We start from the raw sequence: 22755 nt of genomic DNA, 5'->3' as shown, positions 1-22755 counted from the left end.
AGCGTCGCAGGTCGGTAGAGCGTGCCCAGACCCGCCGACCTGGCGAACGATCCCTCGACTAAGGTCGGGATGCCCCGAGGGTCGACCGTAGAGTCCCAAACTCCCTCGACCTCGGGAGGCACCACAGGTCAGCAAAGCGTCCACGGACTCGCCGACCTGACGCAAGATTCCTCGACCAAGGTTGAGGCGCCCGAGGTCCTACCATGGGGTCTGAAACTCCCTCGACCTCGCAGAGAGCTACAATTCAATAAAGCCTCGCCAAATCCTCTCAACCTCGGTGGGCGCTGTTGGGTCCGTGAGAAACCCGAGCCCCCCTTTAAGTCAAAATGACTCCGGAGGTCGACGAGGAAAGGAGGCAACCTACTCCACCATGCGAAGCATGACTCGGAGAATGCAAGAGGTACATCCAACTAGACGCCCTCCTTGTTAAATTTTATCTACATATTGCTGAGCGGAATCTCAACGTTGGAGTCTTATCTCGCCCCCAAAGTCGGGCCTCTCCAATGGGTCGGCTCAAGATCGACCCCCTAACTACATTATGCAGGCTCCGTTCGTCAAGTCTCCGCAATCTGTACGAAGGCTTCATAAATTAGGGCCCAACTCGGCTCTTCTACGTAAACTCCGACATCTAGCTGAGAAAGTGGTCCCGACCACGAGTGTATCAGCCAAACATGGATACCAAGGCAATTTTTGGAAATCCCAGCCTTGCTCACCGAGATCTCGGCAGAGTCCGAGAACGATAACTACGAAAACCTTCGACAATGACTTACTTATTAGCCTGCGCTCCCTACGAGGGGTTCGGAGTTAAGTTCGGAAACCCGATTAAAATCCCCGAATAGCAGCAGGCATAGACCTAGTCCGGTCTTACTTGAAGGGCTAAGGCCCGACCTCGATGCCTTGGGATTTCTCTAAAAGCTAAACGTGATGACTTCCACGATTCTTAGATCCGAGCTATGGGACTTAGAGGAATTTTCTAAAAAACCTAAGACTCGGAGCTCCTTTTGGTCGGAATGACTGGAACCCGAGAAGGCTAAGACATAGCCCGGGAAAAGGGGACAACTTCGTTAAGCAGTCCGAAAATTAAAATACAAAGTTAGAGGTCTTCGAGGCAGTTAGCTAAGGCTCTAGCCTCATCCACAACAACAGAGGGAAAGATGAACACGGAATGACAAAAATATTTTTTCATTAACAAAGGGCCGGAAGGCCAATTACAAAATTGGAAGTCGGCCACTCAAGGGCCGACCCCGGATACAACGAAAAAGAAAAGAAAAATACGCTAAGTCCTAAGCGGCGGGAGCAACATCCGGGGGGTCGTCCGGCACATTGATGACCTCATGATCTTCATCCGGAACAGGCTCGGGGTCGGGGGCAGGAGCTTCGGGCACCGGCTCCAGGACGGCGTCCACCTCGGCCGCTGGAGCCGCCTGCACGACACCGTCCGCCTCGGCCACCCCCGTCGAAGGCTCGGCGGGGTCTTGTTCATATATTCCCGCCTCGGATGTCAGGATGGCGGGAAGGGCTTCCACGTCGGACCCCCAGCCCAGGTCCTCCCTCGGACGGACCGTCGAAAGGTCGTACTGAGGGCAGTACCGGCGCATCTGCACCCGGAAGTTCTCGAAGCCCCGGAGGAAACCGTCCACCGTCTCCTCCTCCAACATGTCGCGGAACTCTTGCGACTCTTTGAAGAGTTCCACGGCATGTTCGGCTCGTTCGAGTGCCCTCCTCTCCCGGGCCTCAAGTTGCTCGATTCGGAGGCGGGAGACCCCGTCCTCATACTTGAGGGCCGCGACCTCGGCCTGGACCTCCCCCAAACGCGCCTCCGTACCGCGCATGGCCGACCTGGTCAAGGCGTGAGCCGCCCTCTCCTCCTCAAGCGCCCCCGCCATAGCAAGGCGCTCGGCCTCGGTGGCCGTCCTCCGAGCCTCGGTATCGGCCAATGCCGCCTCCAGCTCGGCGACTTTCTTCTTGGCCGACTCCAACTGTTGGCCGAGCCGCCAGGCCTCCTCTTGACAGCCTTGGGCGATAAACACCAAGGCATCGAGCTCGTGGACATGCTGAAAAGAAAGGAACGAAGATATCGTGAGTTGAAAAGCATATGAACTCGCCAATGACTCAAGGCAATCAAGGAAAGAAACTTACTCGGGCAGTGTTGCAGTAGGCGCCGTTGACGACCTCCTCCAGCGGAATGTTCCGGAACTCGGCCCGGTCCGCTGGGAGCATCGCACGCCGCAACACGGAGCGTGCGACCTCGGCATTACGAAAGGCCGAACTCCCCTCGGGAATAGGGGAGTCCGGCTCGACTGACTCTTCTCGGAAAGCCCGGGAAGAGCTCGGCACGATCGAGCCCGAGGTCCCGGAGCCGCTCGCTTCGGGGCCTCGGGCAGGCCCAGGTTCTGGCTGCTGCGGCCGGGCCATGGACGACTCCCCCCGCTGGGCAAGGGGGGCAGGGCAAGGAAGGGCCGATGGGCCCGCATCGCTGGCGACCCGCGCCCGCCTCGGCTCGGCTGCAGAGGCCCCCGCCTCGGGGCCACTCCTCCCGGCCGACGTAGAAGCGTCGTCCGTCCTCACCCTCTTCCGAGGCTGGGGCGCGGCTCCCCCGGCCTCGGCTTCTCGCCTTCTCAGGCGAGAAAAAAGTGATGTGTTGCTGGTCGGCAGGCGGGGAATATCTGAAATCAAAATTTCGTTAAGTGTCAGACCAGTGACAGTAAAAGCAAAGAAAGAAGAAAAAATAAAATAATGTAACCACCCTTACCCTCGGGGCGCACCGAGCTCAGACCTATGCTCGCCAGGGCGTCCTCCCGCAGGAGCTCGGTCAGGTCGTTGCCCCTCCCGAGGGCTCGCACGGAGTCCAGGGTCCTCAGCTCCCTCCTCGAGGGCTCGGAGAGCTTATTGAGGGTCTTCAACCGAGGGTCCCCCCACCTCGGGTCGAACCCCCAAGGCGCTTCGGACGCCAGGAAGAAAAACTTCCCCTTCCACTCATGAATCGAGGAAGGGGCACCCTGGAAGAGTGACATACCGCCCCGAAAGGCGAAGTATAGCTACCCTGCGTCCGCCGGGTTCTTCTTTAACAGAAAACACCAGCGGAAGAGGCCTACCGAGATCGGGATCCCGTGCCCGAGGCACAGGGACAAGAACCCGATTATGGTCCTCCACGAGTTCGGAGCCAACTGCGCCGGGACGAGCTGGTACTCGGCCAGCAGCTGGCTCACGAACTCGTGGGCGGGAAAACGCAGGCCAGCCCAAAGTGTCTCGTGGTAGACCGCGATCCGACCTGGGGGCGGCTGCGTCACCCTGTCCTCCGGCCCCGCAGTTTCAAGACGAAACCCGGGCTGGAAGAAGAACCGGGAGCGGATCAGCTCCAACTCCTCCCCCGACAGGCTCGATCCCACTTCCTCAGGACCCAAACCCATTCTCACAGAAGAACGAAATAAAAGTTAAAAAAAAGCGGAAAATGGAAGCTGGGGAGGAGAAGAAAAGAGGAAACCCTAGTGAAAACAGGGTGAAAACCTACTGGACATCGCCGGAAATCGCTCCGGGCACCGACGGCAAGGTTCGGTTGAGAAAGGAAGCAAGGGAGAAAGGCAACGAAAATAAGAAGCAGCCAAACAAGACCTTTAGGGCAACCTCGAGGGGTTTATATAGACCCCCCTGACGGCCCAGATCGATGGGGTCGGTTCCCATCCCCCGATCGGGTTGCGCCACGTGTCGACCTCGGAAGCCGAGGCACCGTATTGACTCCGGATTAATAAATCGGGTACGAAATCGAAGCGTTGTCCCATCGGATCTCGGGGCCTCATCATGGGTCCGCAAAATCAAATCGTCTTGAGGAACGAGCGGACGCTGCCCCGCTCCCCTCATTTAATAAGATCTGGGACACGTGGAGCCTCGATGTGGCCTCCACCTCTCCGGAATTGTGGTCCAGTAACACGAAATCGGAAGCGTCCGACCTTGGGTCACGCCGCGTGTCCGTTTTAAACCCCGTAACGGCACACTCATTAATGAGCGAGAAGCCTCGATTACGGGATCGAGGCACCGCCTCGACGAGCTCGAGGACCCCCATCATTAATCCGCCGTAAAGCGATCCTGGCGATTCAAGAGACGCCACCTCCGCTTCAAGAAGCGTAATGATACGAGCTTCATCATAAGCTCACTGAATAAAGCAGCCTCGAGACGCCAAAGGGCGCAGGTTTCACCATGAAAGCTCCGAGAAGCGCAAGGGGGCGGACGAGACTCGCCCCCCAACCTCAGTGACAGACTTTACTTCCCACGTCCGAGCCCACAAGTCGCTCGAACTCGGAAGTCGGGGGGTAGTGTTGGGGGGAATAAGATTCTTTCCCAAATGACATAAATGCCCCTAAGAAGCCGTACAACTTCCGACCCCGGACGGCCGAAGTCGGCGTCCGACTTCGGAACGCCCGACCTCGAGACCTCCGACCTAAGAAAAACCCCGATGTTCGAGGTCTACTCTTGTCAGCCACCTACTACGGCCGTGCGCCTCTGAGGTCTAGCCGAGGACCATACCCTGACGCCCCTCTGGCATTTATTGCGCATGGTCGCTGTAACTCTCCGGCTTACTCCACAATAAATGCGGATCTCCGGCTTACTCCACAATAAATGCGGATCTCCGGCTTACTCCACAATAAATGCGGATCTCCGGCTTACTCCACAATAAATACGGATCTCCGGCTTACTCCACAATAAATGCGCATGGCTCCTGTCATCTACGGACTCTCAGCTCTCCACGGCAAATCAGCCCAGCAGAGTCTAGTCAACTATGATAAGTCTCCGATCTCGGCCATACCTCCGACACCAATGCAATAATTCGCCTGATAGCGTGCTAGTTCGGGCTGTACGACGCCCTCACCGCCGACATCAGTGCAATGATTCGCCTGACCGTGCGCCGACCCGAATGACATGCCGAGCCGTACTACGGCTTCGCCCTGTTACATCGCAGGTAAACCGACCCCCGCCTATAAAAGGGAGCCTTGGCCTCTCAGGAGAGGGGGGGAAGATTGATGCACTCTACAGACACTGTTCATCTCCTTTCTACACTACTTGCCCCCTCCCTGACTTGAGCGTCGGAGGGCCGGCGCCGGAAAACCCGGCCACCGGCTCGTGTGCAGGCACCCAGACGGAGGACGCCGCCAGCTGACGGATCGCCGCCTCGCCGCGCGGGCCGGCCGTCCCTTCTCTCCGACCGCCCCAGACGGAGGACGCCGCCCACCGACGGACCGCCGCCCCGCCGTGAGAACTCGCCGCTCCCTCTTCTCGACCGAAGATTGCTCCCGGGTCCAATTTCCAGCAACAAGAACAAATCTTAATTTCATTAAATTCTTAAACAACTGGCCAGTTTCAATGTGGCACTTGTATTTCCAAGTGACAACTCTTATGTATCCATGCATCAACATCCAGCAACAAGCAAGCAAACTAATAATGTCCTCACTCATATTTTTCTCAGTGAATGACAATTTTGACTTATGGCATTACACCTGCTTACGTTTTATCTTTTAGCATGATGTGATTGGCTAATTTGGCCTATTCTTATTTGAAATATTTTCTAAAGACCTTCTTGTTTGCATTCCATGGACGTTAACACTAAATAAGAACATATTGTGATGAAGAAAGTACAAATATGAAAGAGAATAAAAATGAAAAAGGAATATACTATTCAGCTTTCCCTTGTATAAGATAAACTTTACAATTGAATTGTAATATACATCAATTTCCAAGCATTATAATTTTTTTTCTAAACCATAATTAGAAGTGAACCCCAAAGCTAATAGCATAACCTAAATTTACTTGATAGGTACATAGATAGAACGATCATGCCATAAGATATTATAAAATACTATTTTATCATTAATCATGATAAACAATATAATTTATATATTTAATTATATCATCTATCCAATTTGATGCATATGGTGATGCCATGCAATTTTAATCATAATCATCAAGCCTAGTATCAAAATATATGAGTTGGATTCCCATCTATCCTCAATTGCCAATTGCCAACATCATGTACTTCTAGAATCCAATTATCATTTAAGCAATAAGTTTTTCCTTTGAGACAAAACCAATTAATGTGGAAAAGTCCTGAAACTTGGTTCACATCAAAAAAATAATAGTAAAAAAATCTTGCAACTTGGTTATCATCGTTAGTTATGCCAATGACGACATGATGTCAACATTGACAATATATTTATGCAATAATTTATGGTGCTACAATACTCACCGATATTTTAAAACACTCTTCCTTTTCCTCATTTCTTTCACTCCGCGTGCTGAAATAGTTTATCAATGAGGAGTGCGCACAGCAGAATTGGCAAGTCTATTTATCAATTTCCTTAGACTGATGTGGCGTCTCGGAGCGAGGCAAGCCCACTCACGACTCGTGGGACCACGGGGGAGGCACGAAATGGACCGCGGTGACCTCACCCCCGGTGGGCCCACCACACGCTATCCTCGGCTTCCCACCCTCCCGGTGCTCTCCCGCCACGCTTTAGACCACCCACGTCAACGTCTCCCACGCACTCTGCCGTTCCCCTCACTCTCCGATAAACGTATAATACCCAAACTCTTCATTTTCAGTGTAACTATGTCCTCCACGTCTGAATAGTCTATGGATGTAATCGTACCGGAAGTGAGATTAACACGGGTTACGGTACGGCACTCGTCAACGTGGCGCGAATTGGTACGCAACGAGCAGGATCTTATCTGCTTCTTAGATGAGCCGTTCTTCAACGGACAGCAGACAGCATTCCCAGGCACATTATCTGACACTCCACGTGTATATACGAGGTAGGCCCCACCTTCAATTGTTGTTGGCCGCCGGGTGGAGTCGAACGACCGTCGGTAAATATATAGTGTAAAAACCCCTCGTCCATCGTCTCTGGTATCCATCGCTCCGCGGATTAAGGGAAAAAGGAGCTTCTTTTCGTCCGTGTCACTCCTCTTCTCTCCGGGGGAGCTCGCCCATGGCTTCTGCGCGAAAGGAAGCGGAGGCGAGGCTTCTTGTCTCGTCCCCACCACTGGACTCCGAGGAATCCGATGAGGAGAGAGCCTACGACTCCGACGAGAAGGTCGCGATCTCGATCTCTGACGAGGACGAGTATGCCGCGGCGGAGGCGGCCGGCTCCGTGCCCCCCTTCTCATGGCGGAAGCTCTGGCGCTTCACCGGCCCCGGGTTCCTCATGTGCATTGCGTTCCTGGATCCCGGGAACCTGGAGGGCGACCTCCAGTCCGGGGCGATCGCGGGGTACTCCCTGCTGTGGTTGCTTCTCTGGGCGACGGTGATGGGGCTACTGATCCAGCTGCTCTCGGCCCGGCTTGGGGTGGCGACGGGGCGGCACCTGGCGGAACTGTGCCGGGAGGAGTACCCGGCGTGGGCGCGGGTGGCGCTCTGGTTAATGGCCGAGCTCGCCCTCATCGGGGCCGACATCCAGGAGGTCATTGGGAGCGCAATCGCCATCAAGATACTCAGCGGCGGGTCGATCCCTCTCTGGGGCGGGGTTATCATCACCGCTCTGGACTGGTATATCCCCGGTCTCGTAGCTCTCCTTAGAAAATTTGGAGCTTTGGGGGTTATATAGCGAAACTATCTCTTTTTTAAGAATAATTAATCCTTGTTTCTTGTTTTGTTCTTCCGTCATCGACTGATTTTTGATGGGGAAATCATCTTCCATCTTTCGTTCGTTAAAAAGTTGGAAACTTTTTCAATTTTACTGCTTCTTTACTTCCCTTTGGGTGGTTACTGGTTCCTTTATCCTATCTAAGGTGTCTGCTATTTTGTTTTTTAGCTTTTATCCTGATTTTTTTGTCCCTGAATTGGGGTTTGTTACTTGTGAGGCTTCGAACATATAATTTTCTTTGGTTGCTTTCAGTTTCATCTCAATGGATTTAGCTAATCTGGATTTTGGACGAATTTTATTTTATTTTTTTATTTGATTACTTACAGACTCCTGAAAACGTAGTTAATGAGGTTCTTAGGTCAAGTTTTCTTTGCTGATGACCTCGAATCTTGGTTTGGAACAATAGGAAAACATATTTAGGTAAGGGTTAGGTAGGTTGGCACTTGTTATTTGTGAAACTAAACAACGGGGTCAAACCGTCAAGGTATATATTGAATCCTCATAAAAAAAGAGAACTATTAAAATAATTTTTAGATTTTGGGGTTCATAGGCTTGCTTAAAGGAGAACTCTTCTACTAGTTGAAACTTGAAACTATTATAAGTTTTAGATTAGCTACCTAATAGAAAGCAAGATTTTCTCTCTGTCCCCCCCCCCCCCCCCCCCCCCTTATTTAGTGTTATATTGCTTCGAAGTTTGAACCGTAATCTTTCAATGGTATGAGGTTGGAATTATATTTGATTATCTACAACATTCTGGAAGGAATTCTATCATTTTTTCTGAAGCATCCTATAGACTAGTTGTGTTTTAGTATGAAATGATACTTGACATCTTCCATCTTGTTGGCAGCTTCATATTTCTGTTCCTCGAGAACTATGGTGTGAGAAAATTAGAAGCTTTCTTTGGGGTTCTTGTTGCAACAATGGCTATTTCCTTCGCTATAATGTTCGGTGAAACCAAGCCCAGTGGAAAGGAGCTTCTAATTGGTACTTACTTTTTTTCAACATCAGAAGCCATTTTTCATTTATTCTTGCCCTTTTGCTTGCACACCTCTCCTTTTAGGCTCTCGCACAGGTAGGACTGATTTCAGTTTATTTTCTCAGGTGTTACAGTCCCAAAACTAAGTTCGAAAACCATAAAGCAGGCTGTGGGGGTTGTCGGTTGTATCATTATGCCCCACAATGTGTTCTTGCATTCTGCTCTGGTACAGTCAAGAAAGATTGATACCAACAAGAAGTCTCGTGTTCAAGAAGCAATGAATTATTATACCATAGAATCATCCGTTGCTCTTGCTCTTTCCTTCTTCATCAATATCTGTGTTACTACTGTTTTTGCAAAAGGATTTTATGGTACTCAAGTAGCCAGCACTATAGGCCTTGAGAATGCTGGGGAGTTCTTGCAAGAGAAATATGGGACCATGCTGTTTCCTATTCTTTATATATGGGGAATTGGTCTGTTAGCATCCGGGCAGAGCAGCACAATCACTGGCACTTATGCTGGACAATTTATCATGGGAGGCTTTCTCAATCTTCGATTGAAGAAATGGGTTCGGTCGTTGATTACTAGAAGCTTTGCAATTGTGCCAACCATCATAGTTGCTTTATTTTTTGATACCGAGGATTCTACTATGGATACTCTGAATGAGTCACTCAATGTGCTTCAGTCTGTTCAAATACCATTTGCACTCATTCCACTCCTTACTTTGGTCTCAAAGGAACAAGTTATGGGAGCTTTCAGGATTGGTCCTATTACCAAAGTATGTCAAATTACTAGTTAATACCTGAACCCCTATTGTGACCTTTGCAGCTGCATGTTTGTTGCCTTTTTGCATTACTGTTTCTGCATTGTTTCTAAATTTCGTATTCATCTGCGCAGAATCCTTAATACAATGAGCCTGATTAGATATCCGCTCTCTGCCTCTTTCTCACACACACAATGTATGTACACACGTGTATTTACTCTTTCTCTCTCCCTCACCTGCCCTCAGAGAGAGAGAGAGGGGGGGAGAGAGCAGGATTTCTATCATTCTCCATGGGTTCTTTTAGTTTTAAGCTTCAATAGAAAAACTTGCAGATCTTATTAGCATGTATGCACAATTCCAGTCAGTTTTTACTAATTTGAATACTAAAAGCTAGATTGCTGTTCTTTGTCTTTCCACACCATGCAGAACTGTCTCATAGTAGTCATGAAACAGTCTGAAAAGATGTATTGCAAGCACTGACATCTCGGAGTGGTTGACATACAAACATGCTTGACTAGAGGATAACTCTTCAATTACAAATCCACATCTTCCCTAACATGATCCGTTTGTCATTTGCCTTCACTTTATTGATTTTATGTTGCATAATTTCTTAATTTCTCCAAGCTGGTTTTCTGGTACCTTGTGGTCCAGAAATGAGATCTGTACTTACATTTAGTTGATGCTCATATGATGGAGGTAGGTGTATGCTTAAAAATGTTTTTGTTTTTTTTTTTTGACTCTGTTACAAGTCCTTTAAAGCTAGAATGTGGCATCTGTTTTATCTTGTGTGGTGTTCTGTAGGGTCTAAGGTGTCGTGAAGATCCATTTATTCAGGGCACATGAGTAGAATTGCGATGGCTAGATCTAGAAATTTAGAGATAAGTATAGATGAAAGTCAGGAATGACATAATAGAGGATCAAATGAGGCAAAAAAAGTGTTTCAGATGGTACGGAATGTGCAATTGGTCCATAGAGGGTCTTCTGTATAGGCCAAATCGCTGAAAGGAAAAAAAGGGTGGTCATGAGGACCTGGAAGAATTGTTAAGATGGTGATATGAAGATAGCAGATGTATGTTGAGGGATTAGATGTTGGATTATGACCAATGATGAACCAATTTGATCTGTGTAGCCTATATCCAAATTGATGTGTTTTCCTTCTTTTTAATGGTTTGAAAGGAGTGGAAATCTAGATTTGAAATTTTGGAAGGACCAGACATATTAGTTAATGCAGATTCTGAACATATTTTTCCAGAGATATACTATGAAAGATTATGTTTTGACTAGCTATAGCAATCAAATGGTTAGGTAGATGTTCTTATTTCCATAATATGGTAGTACGACATAAACAAACATTATAACTATATTCAAGTGACATCTTTTAAATAATAATCAAAGTTTATTACAATTTATAAAGATCATCATTCTGACATGGATATGTGGCAGAAGTCTTGATGAACTGTGAGAAATGCTACATTATGGCAAGTGCAGTATTTGCACCAATGGTGAACTTTGATGCGCATGTGCCATGTGGATATGAGGAGTGCTTGCTCAGTAATTAGAGGCTTGGATATAAAGGGTTAGGAAAGAGTAAGGAAAGACAATAATAACATGGATGGACGCCATTGCTTTTTGTATGAGTGAATTGCTGAGAAATATTTACAAAGCTACTTCCAAATTATTAAAGTAAGTTTTGTTGGTTATGGTTATAGTTATGAGCAGTCATATTGCATGCCACTTTCTTCAGTCTTGAAGTGATTTCAATATAAATAAATGGCTTGGATTGCTATTTAATATGTACTACCACCTACATATTTCTCATGCTATATTAGAAATTTGCAAAAGAACAAAATAATAGAAAGGCACAGTTTTAACAAAACAAATCCTTCAGATTTCGTAAGTTATGAGTTGTTGTTGTTTCTTGTTTGGTATACGTGCGTTGCATTATGGGGTCAAACCTCATGAGCACTAATATCATCATTATTATTTCTATCGAATGTTCTCATATATTTTTCTGTTTTCCCTCGCTCCCTCTAGGTGGTATCCTGGATTGTCGTCGCGTTTCTGATAATTATCAATGGTTACCTTTTGGTGGATTTCTTCTCTGCTGAAATTAGGGGGCCATTTCTTGAGTCTTCTGTTGGAGCTGCTTTGGTGGTGTATGTGGCATTTGTCATTTATCTCATCTTGCGCAGTTGTGCTTTGTTTTCTCGGCAGAAGAATTTCTCAAGCTCCAGCAACTGATCAAAAAATGGTTTCGCTCTGTCTTCACAAGCAAACAGTAGGAGATGAGCTTATGGTAAAGTTGTATGATTTAGAAGGGGTTTTTTCTTGTTTTGCCAATAAATTACCATCTTGCACTTTTATCATCACATCTCTGTTGTATACAAGCAAGCCTACCGTATGCCCCTCTGCTTGAAGAAACATGCTGCTGTCAAGTTTATGGATATTGCATTCTAACAAGGCTTCTGGGCTGTACATTGCCTACCTCCATTGGAAGGTTGTCTTTAGCAATTCCTCTCCAGTTGGACTCCATAGAAAAGTAACTGTTCACCTGCTGCTAATGTTCATATCTGATGAGGAAAAATGATGTCAGATCGAGTAGGAAGTAAACTGTCTGATGTATGTATGATACATTAAAATTAGAATGGCAGCATAATGGAATGTTAGTATTATTATGTTCGCATTTCTTTTTCTCATTGAAAACTTTTGTTTCGTCTAAGCTTCTATTTAGCTGCTCTGTCTTCAATTATGGTTAACGGTTGTTTTTGTTTGGTTGCTTGGCCCGGTCTCTGGTTTTTTCCGCAAGCTGTTGTGCTTGTAACTTTATGTTATGGCCTTGCACCGGCGTTTCATTTCCAGTCTCGCTGCATGAGCTGATGAACTTTCTAGCTGAGGGAGTCATACTTCTTCCCTGGAGCCCCATCAATTCATTTCCTTGAGATGATGAAATGAATATAAGCGAAAACAAGAAAGCTAGTAGCAAACATGAGCGGATGACAAAGGTCTTGAAGCTAAGCTGACCTTTGCTATCGAGGGACTTCAGGAAGAAGACCACCGAAATTGGGCCCAAGGGAGATATTTTCATGCTCCATGCTCTCTCTGGGCATGGTGTTCTTGAAAGTCCATCTGCAACCTCTTTTTCTTCTCTTGGTAAACAAACTGAGCCACACTAAGCACTGCAAGGACTCTGTCCACGAGTAGATCAGGTCCTTTCCTGTTTATCTGGACCGGCTCCAACACATTTGAATCAACTTGAATTCTTCCCCTTTTCTTTCTTTTTTTTCTTTTTATATGGCTTTCAATATGTCAAGAGGATATACTTATCTGATCAAGGAATGCACCTCCATCCTCCAGTCAATCATAGAAGCCTTGTGGATGCATCAACAAGTGAAAATAAACCTCTTGCCTCAGGATCCATCAATATGTCATCAATGTTGAGTTTGCCTCCTATGACTAGTCTGCCATATCTCCGAGGCCTTCCTCGGCATCGACTGATAACTATAAGGTTAATCTGAGTGTACCAAACACTATCATAGCGGCAAGAAAATAGAAAGCGAGGTTGTAAGTGGCATTCATTCTTCTTGCTCTATTTCTAGCTGCAGCAAAAACTAATCAATTCAGAACCAATTTATTCTGCCATATGAGAATCCGTGCGGGCGTGTGTTTAGTGCTACATCAGTTATTTGCTGTATAGATCTTGGATACTTATACAGAATCAACCAACTTAAAAAATATTTTTTGGCTAATTTTTTTTAGTTAGGTTCTGAATTTGGCTGATAACTTATGTGAATTAGGAGACACTGCAGTATGGATTCATTAGGGCTGACCACGGATCGATCGTGGTGCTTTCTCTTTATAGCTCAAAGATTTGTGCGAGGCCAAAGTTTGGCTATCCAATTAAGTAGAACGCTGTCCCTCTAATGGATGATATTGGTCTCTCTCCATATGCTAAAACCTTTTTAGCCTCCCAGGACGTGGGCGCCGAGAAGGATTATTAAGTGCTAATCTAATCTTAGGCGGCCGAAGCCAGGGTTGTCTTTTTTAACTCAGATTCCGGCATTCGAGAGTTCGAAACTGGCGGAGGCTAGGGTTTTTAATTCCGGTGTTCGAAACAAAGTCGGACTGGGTCTCGGATTGGGCTTCTATTAGGCTTTCGTCCGGCTCATCTTGGGGGAAAGGAATAGCTCGCGGTCACAATCACTTCTCTGCGAGAGATTTTGAATCCTTTTCCTTCGCGCGATCGGAGAAAAGTCGGCCGAAGGCCGACGTCCCGGAGATTTCTCGATCTTGGTTTTGATTCAGATCACTCTTTCTCTCTCTCGGTTTTTCGATCCGGTTGGAGCTATAATGCGGTAGAAAACCTTCGACTGGGGCTGGTTTCTTGAGCTCAGAGGAGCTCCGGAGGTCGAAAACCATGAACGTCCCAATTATTGGTAGGGCTTCTTCTCTTTTTGCTTCTATTTCTTTCCAAGGCGAAAATTTTCTTTCTTTCGTCTTTGTGTCTACTTTTTTCTGTTTTATGTGGAGGAATCTGGGAAAAGAAGTAACCTTTTTCTCCTTCCTTTGGGTTTTGGGGATTTGGGCGGGTAAAGATCCGTTGCAAGGGGATTTTCCGGAGGTGATAGAGGAGTATCTGCAGCATGGGAACATGAAATGTATCGCCTTCAATCGGAGAGGAACTCTTCTTGCTGGTAACTGCCTATCTCGTTCTCACTTTTCCTTGGTTAGTTGCTGGCTGTTATCTTCTTCCTCTTGTGAGTCGAAAATTGACCGAAAGAATTAATTTTGTCATGCTGGCCTGAGTTCTGGAGGATCAAATTGACAATGCTGGGTGATTCCTGGAAGAAAAGATTTTTTTTTTTTTGTTTGATATATAGTTTTGACGTGCACTAAATCGAATCCAAGAATCATTTCTGTTGCTTTGCATGAGAATATAAACTCAACACCTTGGGTTGTAGTGTCCATAACTGCCGAACATAAATCATTTCCAACATAAATTGTGCACAATGGTGCTAAATGCAGTAACTGAAGAGCTGTATCTTAGTTGATGGTAGGAAATCTATATCAGAAAAAATTGTGGAGCAACAAAGTATCTCTTTTGTTAAAATTCCAGAGGCTTTGTTTGATGTTCATAAACGAACCCAACTGGTACAACTACTGGTTCTATGACAGCCATATCGAGAGGGCAAAAAGATAAGAACAAATTCACGTTTTTATTTGATGAAGCATTTAACCTACCTTATTGTCAGAATGCATTGTCTTGCATCTAGGTTTCATTTGATTCTGCTGCTTACTGTTAGGTCATCAGCAGTATGTGCTTATCAATATCATATTGCTTGCCTGTGGATCTATTCCACTGAGGATATTAAAAACTTGGTATGCACTTGCTGATTTGCTCGTGATTTTGGCTGCATCTTTGAGGGTGATGATAGGGAATTATCTGTGTTTTATGCAAACCATATAGATAAAGTTTGCTTGAGGAATGACAATAAGATTTGTAATGTTTGCTTGGTATATGTGCTGGAATTTTTTATTCTTCAAATCTACGAGGAGATAAGGAAAAAATCGGTATATGATACATCATCTATTCCTTGTTCACTTATATATACCAGTAATATATGTAAGTTAAAGATAATTATGCACAATGACAGTGCATATATATTCAAATGTTCATATGCCTTATAGGTTTCATTAATAGTTAGCTGTACTAACACTTCCTCAAATTATTTAGAGTTTACTATAGGAGATACTTGAGAAAGCCATCAAGTTTGTAATAGCTGCTTGAGTCTGAAAATCACATAAATTTCTTGAAAGAGTATGAAGCTGGGCATCTATCGAATCTGTATATTTATTACATAGCATATTAATATTTTTGTGCAAATGCTACCGTTAGACATTTAAGAGAAAAATTGCATTTTTCTTGCTGGAGATTTGTTTTTGGAGCTCATTTTCTTTTGGAATTTTTTAAGCATCTCCCCTTTTTACCACACACTATTGCTAAGATGCAGGATAGAAATATTTTGATTGATCGTGTTATATATGTGGTTTACACTGCTTTAAGCATTTCGATTAAGCAGATCGGTAACTTTATACATGTGGGTCATATCCTCTCTCTTTTCAAATCTCATGTGGTATTAAATATGAAGTATGGTGGGGATATCATGGTCCTATTGAGCAGATTTCAGAAACCTGAGTCATATATTGAAGGAATATTGAAGGAATATATCGATAAATTCAGGACCTCTTGGTGAAAGTATCTCAGCATATTGATCTATTAGTGTCCATAAAAATCCTTTTTGAGGTATTAAATTTGCCTTTTGTGGTTATCTTTTTACGATGGAAATTAATGGAAAATTTAGATAAAAGAAATTGGGTGTACATATGGTCTTTATCCACTTGCAGGAGACATGTGATGCAGTATGCTAGGATATAATTTGGTTGGCGCTAAGGAAAAAGGCATGTGAGTGACATATTGATATTGTTCAAGACATATTCATAGCTAGCAACAAGTGCCAGGTTATTGTGCTGAGATATCTAAATTTCTAGTCACAATGGTGTTGCACCAACAATAGCACTAAACCAGTTGCAAATGGTGTTGCAATGAATATTTATGAAGTTGCACAGTGGTCCATGTTATAAACAGAAGGTATAGTGTAACTAGGAACAAGATGACAAGGTTGAATCATAAACTGGAGTTATGAAGAAAAGTCTTCGAATATAAGGGCCTATGGAACTACTGGAACAGAAGCTAAGAACTCAGAATGTTACATCAGTGAAAAAGGAAAGGAAAATGATGCTCGAATCAGAATTTGTGGCTGAAAGATACCATAGTGTGATCCAATTTGTTAGATCTACCATGCAAGGGATGAGTGAAGACATCTAAAAGAATTAGAGTTTGGTGCATGAAGTGGAGAAGTGCTTTTAAGGTGTTATGTGACCAGGACATGGCTTGGGATTTAAAGGAAAATTTCAATAAATGGCAATAACATACAAATCATTACATAGTTCAGAATTCAAAAGTTGGGCAATGAAATAGGTTCAAGCAATCAAGATGAAAGTGGAAGAGATGAGAACATGGAGATGAATTTGCAGTAGAACTAGGAATGACACTGTGAAATGGCTATGTTGGAGGAGGCATAGAAGCTGAACATTGGACATAGTAATGAAAAATCAAATAAAATGTTCCAGGCATGTGTAAAGAGGCTTTATTAAGGACAAATGTGCTTTTGTTGCATTTACAGAAGAGGGGAAGGGCCAAATTAACATGGACCCAAGCTGAAGAAAGGATTTGGAAAATCTTGTAGTGATATTAAAGGTAAACTTTAAATGGATTAATTGAAAGATATGGATTCACAAAACTGACCACAAATGAGTGGGAGGGGATGTCTGATGGTGCCGACTTCATTATATTTGCCTGTTTCTTGAGAATGCCTATGGTTAATGGTTTGGTCATGATTACTTGTTTCCTGGAATGTCTATCATTCAGATGTATGTATTTCCTAGGAAAAACGACAAAATTCAATATCCTCATAAAGAGAATGCTGTTTATTTAATGTTGATCCGATTGGGGAGAAGGAAGGAATTCCTTCAACCCAGTCAACTTGAATTTTTGAATTTTTCTAACACATTTGACCTCAAAAGAGGAGAAGCTCTAATGTGAAAAATTGACTTTCTTCTTTATGGGAGTTATGTTGCCTAAAGTTACATCTGAAACTGTGTATGTTAGAATCATGCTAATTTGCAGAGTGGAATCTCTGCTTGAAAACATCTAAAAATAATATTTACATGTGTGCTACCACGAAAAATAAGGAAGCTCTTATGGACAACACTCTTTTGAAGTTCAATTAATCCATGATAGTTTCATCAATCATTAGTCTTGTGAACAATAGGTGAAGCACAACCTTCTCAAGAATTACATGTTTTCTATCTGTAGCACAAATGCACAAAACATCTGATTAATCCTCCGCACAGGAAAAAAGGAAAAAACACTAGAAGATACTATTAGAATTGGATGCATAAACTAATTTTCATCCATATTTTAGCTTACATCAAGATGCTTCTTTTACCAAGAAAAGCAAACACTGTTCGAAAAGCAATTTTTGTGGCCTCATATGTGACTGCATAGGTGTATGTAGCCCTGGCTGTCCTTCACATAGCATCCAGGTGGCTCCATTGGCCCCATTATGCAGCTGGGCTAGATAGCCCTAGTTTAGATGCCCGTATAGGCCCAAGCAACCTGCATATGTGGCCTAGACATTATGAAAGCTGGGCTGATATATGTGGTTCAGCTGGAAAATGTGGATAAAGTGGAGTATAATTTGGTCTTGGTGGGGCAGGTCAAGTGCGTTTTTAATGCTGCTTTGCCTGTGATCCTTCATCTTCCAGCCTTAGATAAAATATCGAGAGACCGAGAGGGAGGAACCATTGAGGAGAGAACTATGGACCAGAAGCTGACTTTTGGCCGTGAACGGCAAACAATGAACTTTATCAAATGGTGGTGGAGTACAACAGCAGCTTATTGCAATGTGGCACTCTATTTATTACTTTTTTTGGCCTCCAATCTTCTCCTCTCATCCTCTTCCTCTTGTCATTCTCCAAGCCTTCCTCCCTCCTATTCCTTGTCCCCTTCCTCCTCTATCTCTACCGCCGCTCCTCCTTCGCCTTCTCATTGTCCTTACCTTCTACATCCTCCCTTTCTCTCCTTATTATAAACCGCCTAGATGCCCATCTAGTCTCCTGGATACTGTGTAGGTAATATTAAGTGTTCTAGTTTCTTGCATAATTCATATTCCGATCAGTTTTCAGAACCTTAGCAAACAATTGTCATAGATTAGTCGGCAAACAATTATCATAGATTAGTCAACAAAAAATTGAGCTATGTCTCTGAGGTATAAGAGGTTAAAAACTGAAAGACTTTGCGTCTAAGAACTTAAATAACTACTTATGCTACTTGAGTATTCACAACAAATTTTATTAATACATCTACTTTTAAATTTGCAAACCTTTAGAATTAATACAAGTGAAAATATTTTGAAGAACATGAATAATCGGACATAAAATCCTTAAACCAGGGTTTTTTTTTCATAAGTAAATTAAGCAAATGAATAATTATGTTTTATGAGGATGATTTCTTGATGTTTCTTATTTGAGGATTTGAATTTGAGTGACAGATAGGATGCAGGTTTGTGTTTGTTATGATTTGAAATGCTTGTGGATGGAGAGTGTGATTATGTGCATATCTTAGTGACCCTTTCTGCGTCTGCATGTGTTTATGCCTAGATATGACCTCCCAGCTAGGTAGAAGCATGTGTGAATTGATTTCATCACCTTCATCTGATCCAGCATTTTTGCTCCTTGCCCTAAAAGTTGTTCTGGTCTTGAGTCCCATGATAAAATAAGGTCCAGTGTCCCTTGTAGCACCAGAGACAGCATTGTGACACCCTGTGAAATGCACAAGGTCTAGAAAGTAACCTCTAACTCTCCACCTTATACACTAGAAAAAAATAAAACTAAACAAATCGGGGAAATGGAAGTAGTTTCTCTCTCTCTCTCACACACACACACACACACGAGTGCCATATTGTGACTACAATTAGCTGCTGTCATATAGATTGATTTTTTCGCTTCAAAATTCAGAATTCTATAATACATTCTAGTCCTTGCTCGTTTGAGTTGGACATTTAGGTACCTAAGTATTGAGACACTATTGTAACGCTGTATCTTTTTATGAATGTCATATGTTTAGATATTTATACACCCATGTTGGTTATCAAATATGCCACAATGATTATCCTTTAGTTTAGCCGAACTAACAGTAAATTTGTAAGCCAGATTGGGCCCATAATCAATTGTTTCAATGTCAAAATAATCTTGTGCTTTATATTTATTTTGTATCATATCCCTTTTTCTTTCATTTCAATGTCCAGAACCTTACCTGCTTATCTGTCAAAAGTTATGTAGTTCTTTGTAATAATTACTTGTGTTTATTATTTAATTCTTGCTACTTCCTGATTAGAAACTAAATGGTTTTTATATTTTTCAGCTGGCTGTGCTGATGGGAGTTGTGTCATATGGGATTTTGAGACTAGGGGGGTTGCTAAAGAGCTCCGGGACAAAGACTGTATTGCCCCTATAACAAGCGTTTGCTGGTCCAAGTATGGTCACCATATGCTAGCTTCTGCTACTGACAAGTCATTAACGCTTTGGAATGTTGTTAATGGGGAGAAGATTGCTCGTGTGACTCTTCAGCAAACTACTCTTCATGCACGTCTCCATCCAGGGTCCTGTACTCCATCAGTCTGCCTAGCTTGTCCGCTCTCTTCTGCACCTATTCTTGTTGATTTGAACACTGGTAGCTCCACTGTTCTTCCAGTTTCGGTGTCAGATGCAGGAAATGGCACTACTGCTCCACATCAACGTAATAAATTTTCTGATGGTTCTCCACCCTTCACTCCCACTGCAGCAACTTTTAACAGGTATGGGGATCTAATATATGTGGGGAATTCCAAAGGTGAGATACTCATTGTAGATTCAAAGAACATCAGGGTACATGCAATAATTCCTATTTCTGGGGGTTCCGTAGTCAAGGATATTGTTTTTAGTAGGAATGGGCAGTATCTGCTCACAAATTCAAATGACCGAGTCATCAGAGTATATGAAAACCTTGTTCCTCGGAAAGGTGCAGCAAAGGAACTTGAAGCAATGCGCAGCCTTGATGATGAATTTCAAGGGATTGAGAAGTTGAAAGTAGTTGGCTCTAAGTGCCTGGTTCTATTTCGGGAGTTTCAGGATGCGGTGACAAAGATACAATGGAAAGCACCATGTTTTAGTGGTGATGGTGAGTGGGTTATTGGTGCTTCTGCTAGCAAAGGAGAGCATAAATTATACATATGGGACAGGGCTGGGTATCTTGTTAAAATCCTAGAAGGACCTAAAGAAGCTCTTATAGATCTTGCCTGGCACCCTGTTCGTCCTTTGGTCGTCTCTGTTTCTGTTGCTGGCTTGGTGTATATTTGGGCCAAAGACTACACAGAAAATTGGAGTGCATTTGCTCCTGACTTCAAAGAACTCGAGGAGAATGAAGAATATGTTGAAAGAGAAGATGAATTTGATTTGATGCCTGAATCAGAGAAGGTAACAATAACTTTCCCAACTGGGTGCCTTTCTTCTTGCATGTTCGAATTTATCTAAAATGCTTGTTTGCAGGCGAAAGAATTGGACATTAATCAAGACGAGGAAGTTGACATTGTGACCATAGAGAAGGATTCAGCTTTTAGTGATTCTGAAGCATCACAGGAGGAGCTGTGTTTCTTGCCTGCAATCCCTTTACCAGACATTCCTGAACAACAAGACAAATGCTTTGGAAGCTCATCGAAGTTGGAGGATAGCAATCATTCTGGCTCCCCATTTTCAATTGAAGCAGCACAGAATGGTCAGGCTATGCTTCCTACTTCAAGTCCACTAGAAGGTAATGCGATTAACCTTTAGGTTGGAAAAGTGTTGTAATTTCTTTGTACATGAAATGAAACATGGTTGGACCTGATTTAAAATCTTTTTCAGAATCTAGCAGTCTAAATGGATTTTGTTCTTTTGCAGTGGTGGGTAATTCTACTGCAGAAGAGGTGATGGGGACCACAGGCTTAAAGAGGAAGAGGAGGCCATCAGCCAAGGGGTTGGAGTTGCAGGCAGAGAAGGGCCGGAAACCCTTAACAAAAATCAAGCCATCAGCCAAGTTGTCTAAATCCAAAAACAAACATGGGGATGGGCTCGACACGAATGGCTTTGTATTCGAGGATGATGTAACTGATGAGTATCTATAGACAATTCTAATTGATTCCAATTCCATATTTATTTTTGGCGTTTGTCTTGTTTGTGTGCTGCAGTCAGTGATGAAAATTTCACAGCAAAATTGGAGTTCTTTCTTGCTGCACTGAGCAAACCCCTACTTGCTTACAAAATTCTAAAGGTCCAATATCGATTCCCACCAACACAAAATCTGCTCACAGTCATGGATATTTGTCATATTATGTTTGGTCTCATATAATTTTTTACAAGTTAATGTTCTTTTTTGGAAGCTTGGTCAGGTAAAGCCAAGCCCAGCGATCAGGCATTCTGAAATTTCACTGGAGTGGACTGAGGTCCATCGTTGCAGCCTCACAAAACCCGGACCACCCCAAAGCTGCAGCAAGGGACCTGAATAACATAACTAGATGGCAAGTCATTCTGTACCAAAAAAGAGGGCAAGGCATTCATCCATGCTGCGCTATGGGCAATAGAATCACAGCTGCTTACAATATTCTCCAGATGAAAAAAAAAAATCTCAAATTATTCCTGGCTTTCAGAGGTTATTCTTTATAAATGAACCAATCTAGAATTGTCAAAGTTTTTGAGCTAGGTATAAATTTTATGGATTATTTATAACTAATTTAAGAGATTTGCATTAAAGAATATTTATGCTATATTTGCAAATTGTGGTTCGCCCTAATTGTTATATCTTTTGCTTAGCAACTTGAGATTCCATGTTCGGTTAGGTAATACATTTTCGAAAATCAGGACTCGGATAATTATAGCACGGGTGGATCTCCCTTCGTTTCTAAATTGTTTTCAATTCATATCTTATTGTTTTCAAGTACAATGCAAGAGTCATATAAAATTGGTTGTACACCATCTAGCATTGATATGAATCTACACTTATCCAATACTAAGCATATTATAATCATTTAGATAGGCCATCAAATGAATAACCTAACAATTAATTTATAAAAGCTAATTTATTTTTACTTGGACATGCATGTAACTTGTTATAAGGCTTCCTGGTGAAAAGATCTTTAATGTTTGCTTATGAAGATAGATGCATAAATAATTAAATAAAAATAGATCTATTATACAATGCCAAATCTCCTAATATATAACACCACTTCCTTGATGTGTTCATGCACGAGGTATATTCGACCGTCTCCATCCTATGCTTATGAAGATAGATGCATAAATAATTAAATAAAAATAGATCTATTATACGATGCCAAATCTCCTAATATATAACACCACTTCCTTGATGTGTTCATGCATGAGGTATATTCGACCGTCTCCATCCTATTTTTGGTGTCCCATACGTTTTCTCGCCCTACCTGTTCCTATTCCTCTTCTATCCACATGTTTTCATTTTCTTCTTGTGATTGTTAACCACAAGATACAAAGATTTGATCCTTCTAATATTTATGATTTATTAATTTATTTTTATTATAAATAAATAACATGTGATTTTTTGCGCCACATTTAAGTGTAAGAATAATTAAACAATAAGAGGCTAATTGTTAACTTTTCATTTCACATTTTTTACATATTAATTACAACCATAGTCACAATATGTGTTTATACCGCATCCT

The 22755-nt window shown here is 43.4% G+C and overlaps 2 protein-coding genes across 2 annotated transcripts; both read left to right on the top strand.

Moving 5' to 3' along the window:
• The first annotated feature begins 6841 nt into the window (after positions 1-6841).
• On the top strand, positions 6842-12096 carry LOC120111083 (metal transporter Nramp2-like). The gene is made up of 4 exons (XM_039127485.1): positions 6842-7534; positions 8479-8615; positions 8733-9385; positions 11405-12096. Exons 1-4 carry the CDS (start codon positions 6978-6980, stop codon positions 11609-11611), a joined length of 1554 nt encoding a protein of 517 aa, XP_038983413.1. The 5' UTR covers positions 6842-6977; the 3' UTR covers positions 11612-12096.
• A 1218-nt stretch (positions 12097-13314) lies between these two features.
• Positions 13315-21227, top strand: LOC103705260 (protein RBL-like). Its single transcript, XM_026803941.2, has 5 exons — positions 13315-13803; positions 13963-14061; positions 19413-20503; positions 20576-20837; positions 20966-21227. Exons 1-5 carry the CDS (start codon positions 13785-13787, stop codon positions 21187-21189), a joined length of 1695 nt encoding a protein of 564 aa, XP_026659742.2. The 5' UTR covers positions 13315-13784; the 3' UTR covers positions 21190-21227.
• Positions 21228-22755: the final 1528 nt, after the last annotated feature.

Source organism: Phoenix dactylifera, chromosome 6 (assembly GCF_009389715.1).
Source record: "Phoenix dactylifera cultivar Barhee BC4 chromosome 6, palm_55x_up_171113_PBpolish2nd_filt_p, whole genome shotgun sequence".
In the NCBI taxonomy this organism is placed as follows: Eukaryota; Viridiplantae; Streptophyta; class Magnoliopsida; order Arecales; family Arecaceae; genus Phoenix; species Phoenix dactylifera.
This window is presented reverse-complemented; position numbering and strand designations above follow the sequence as displayed.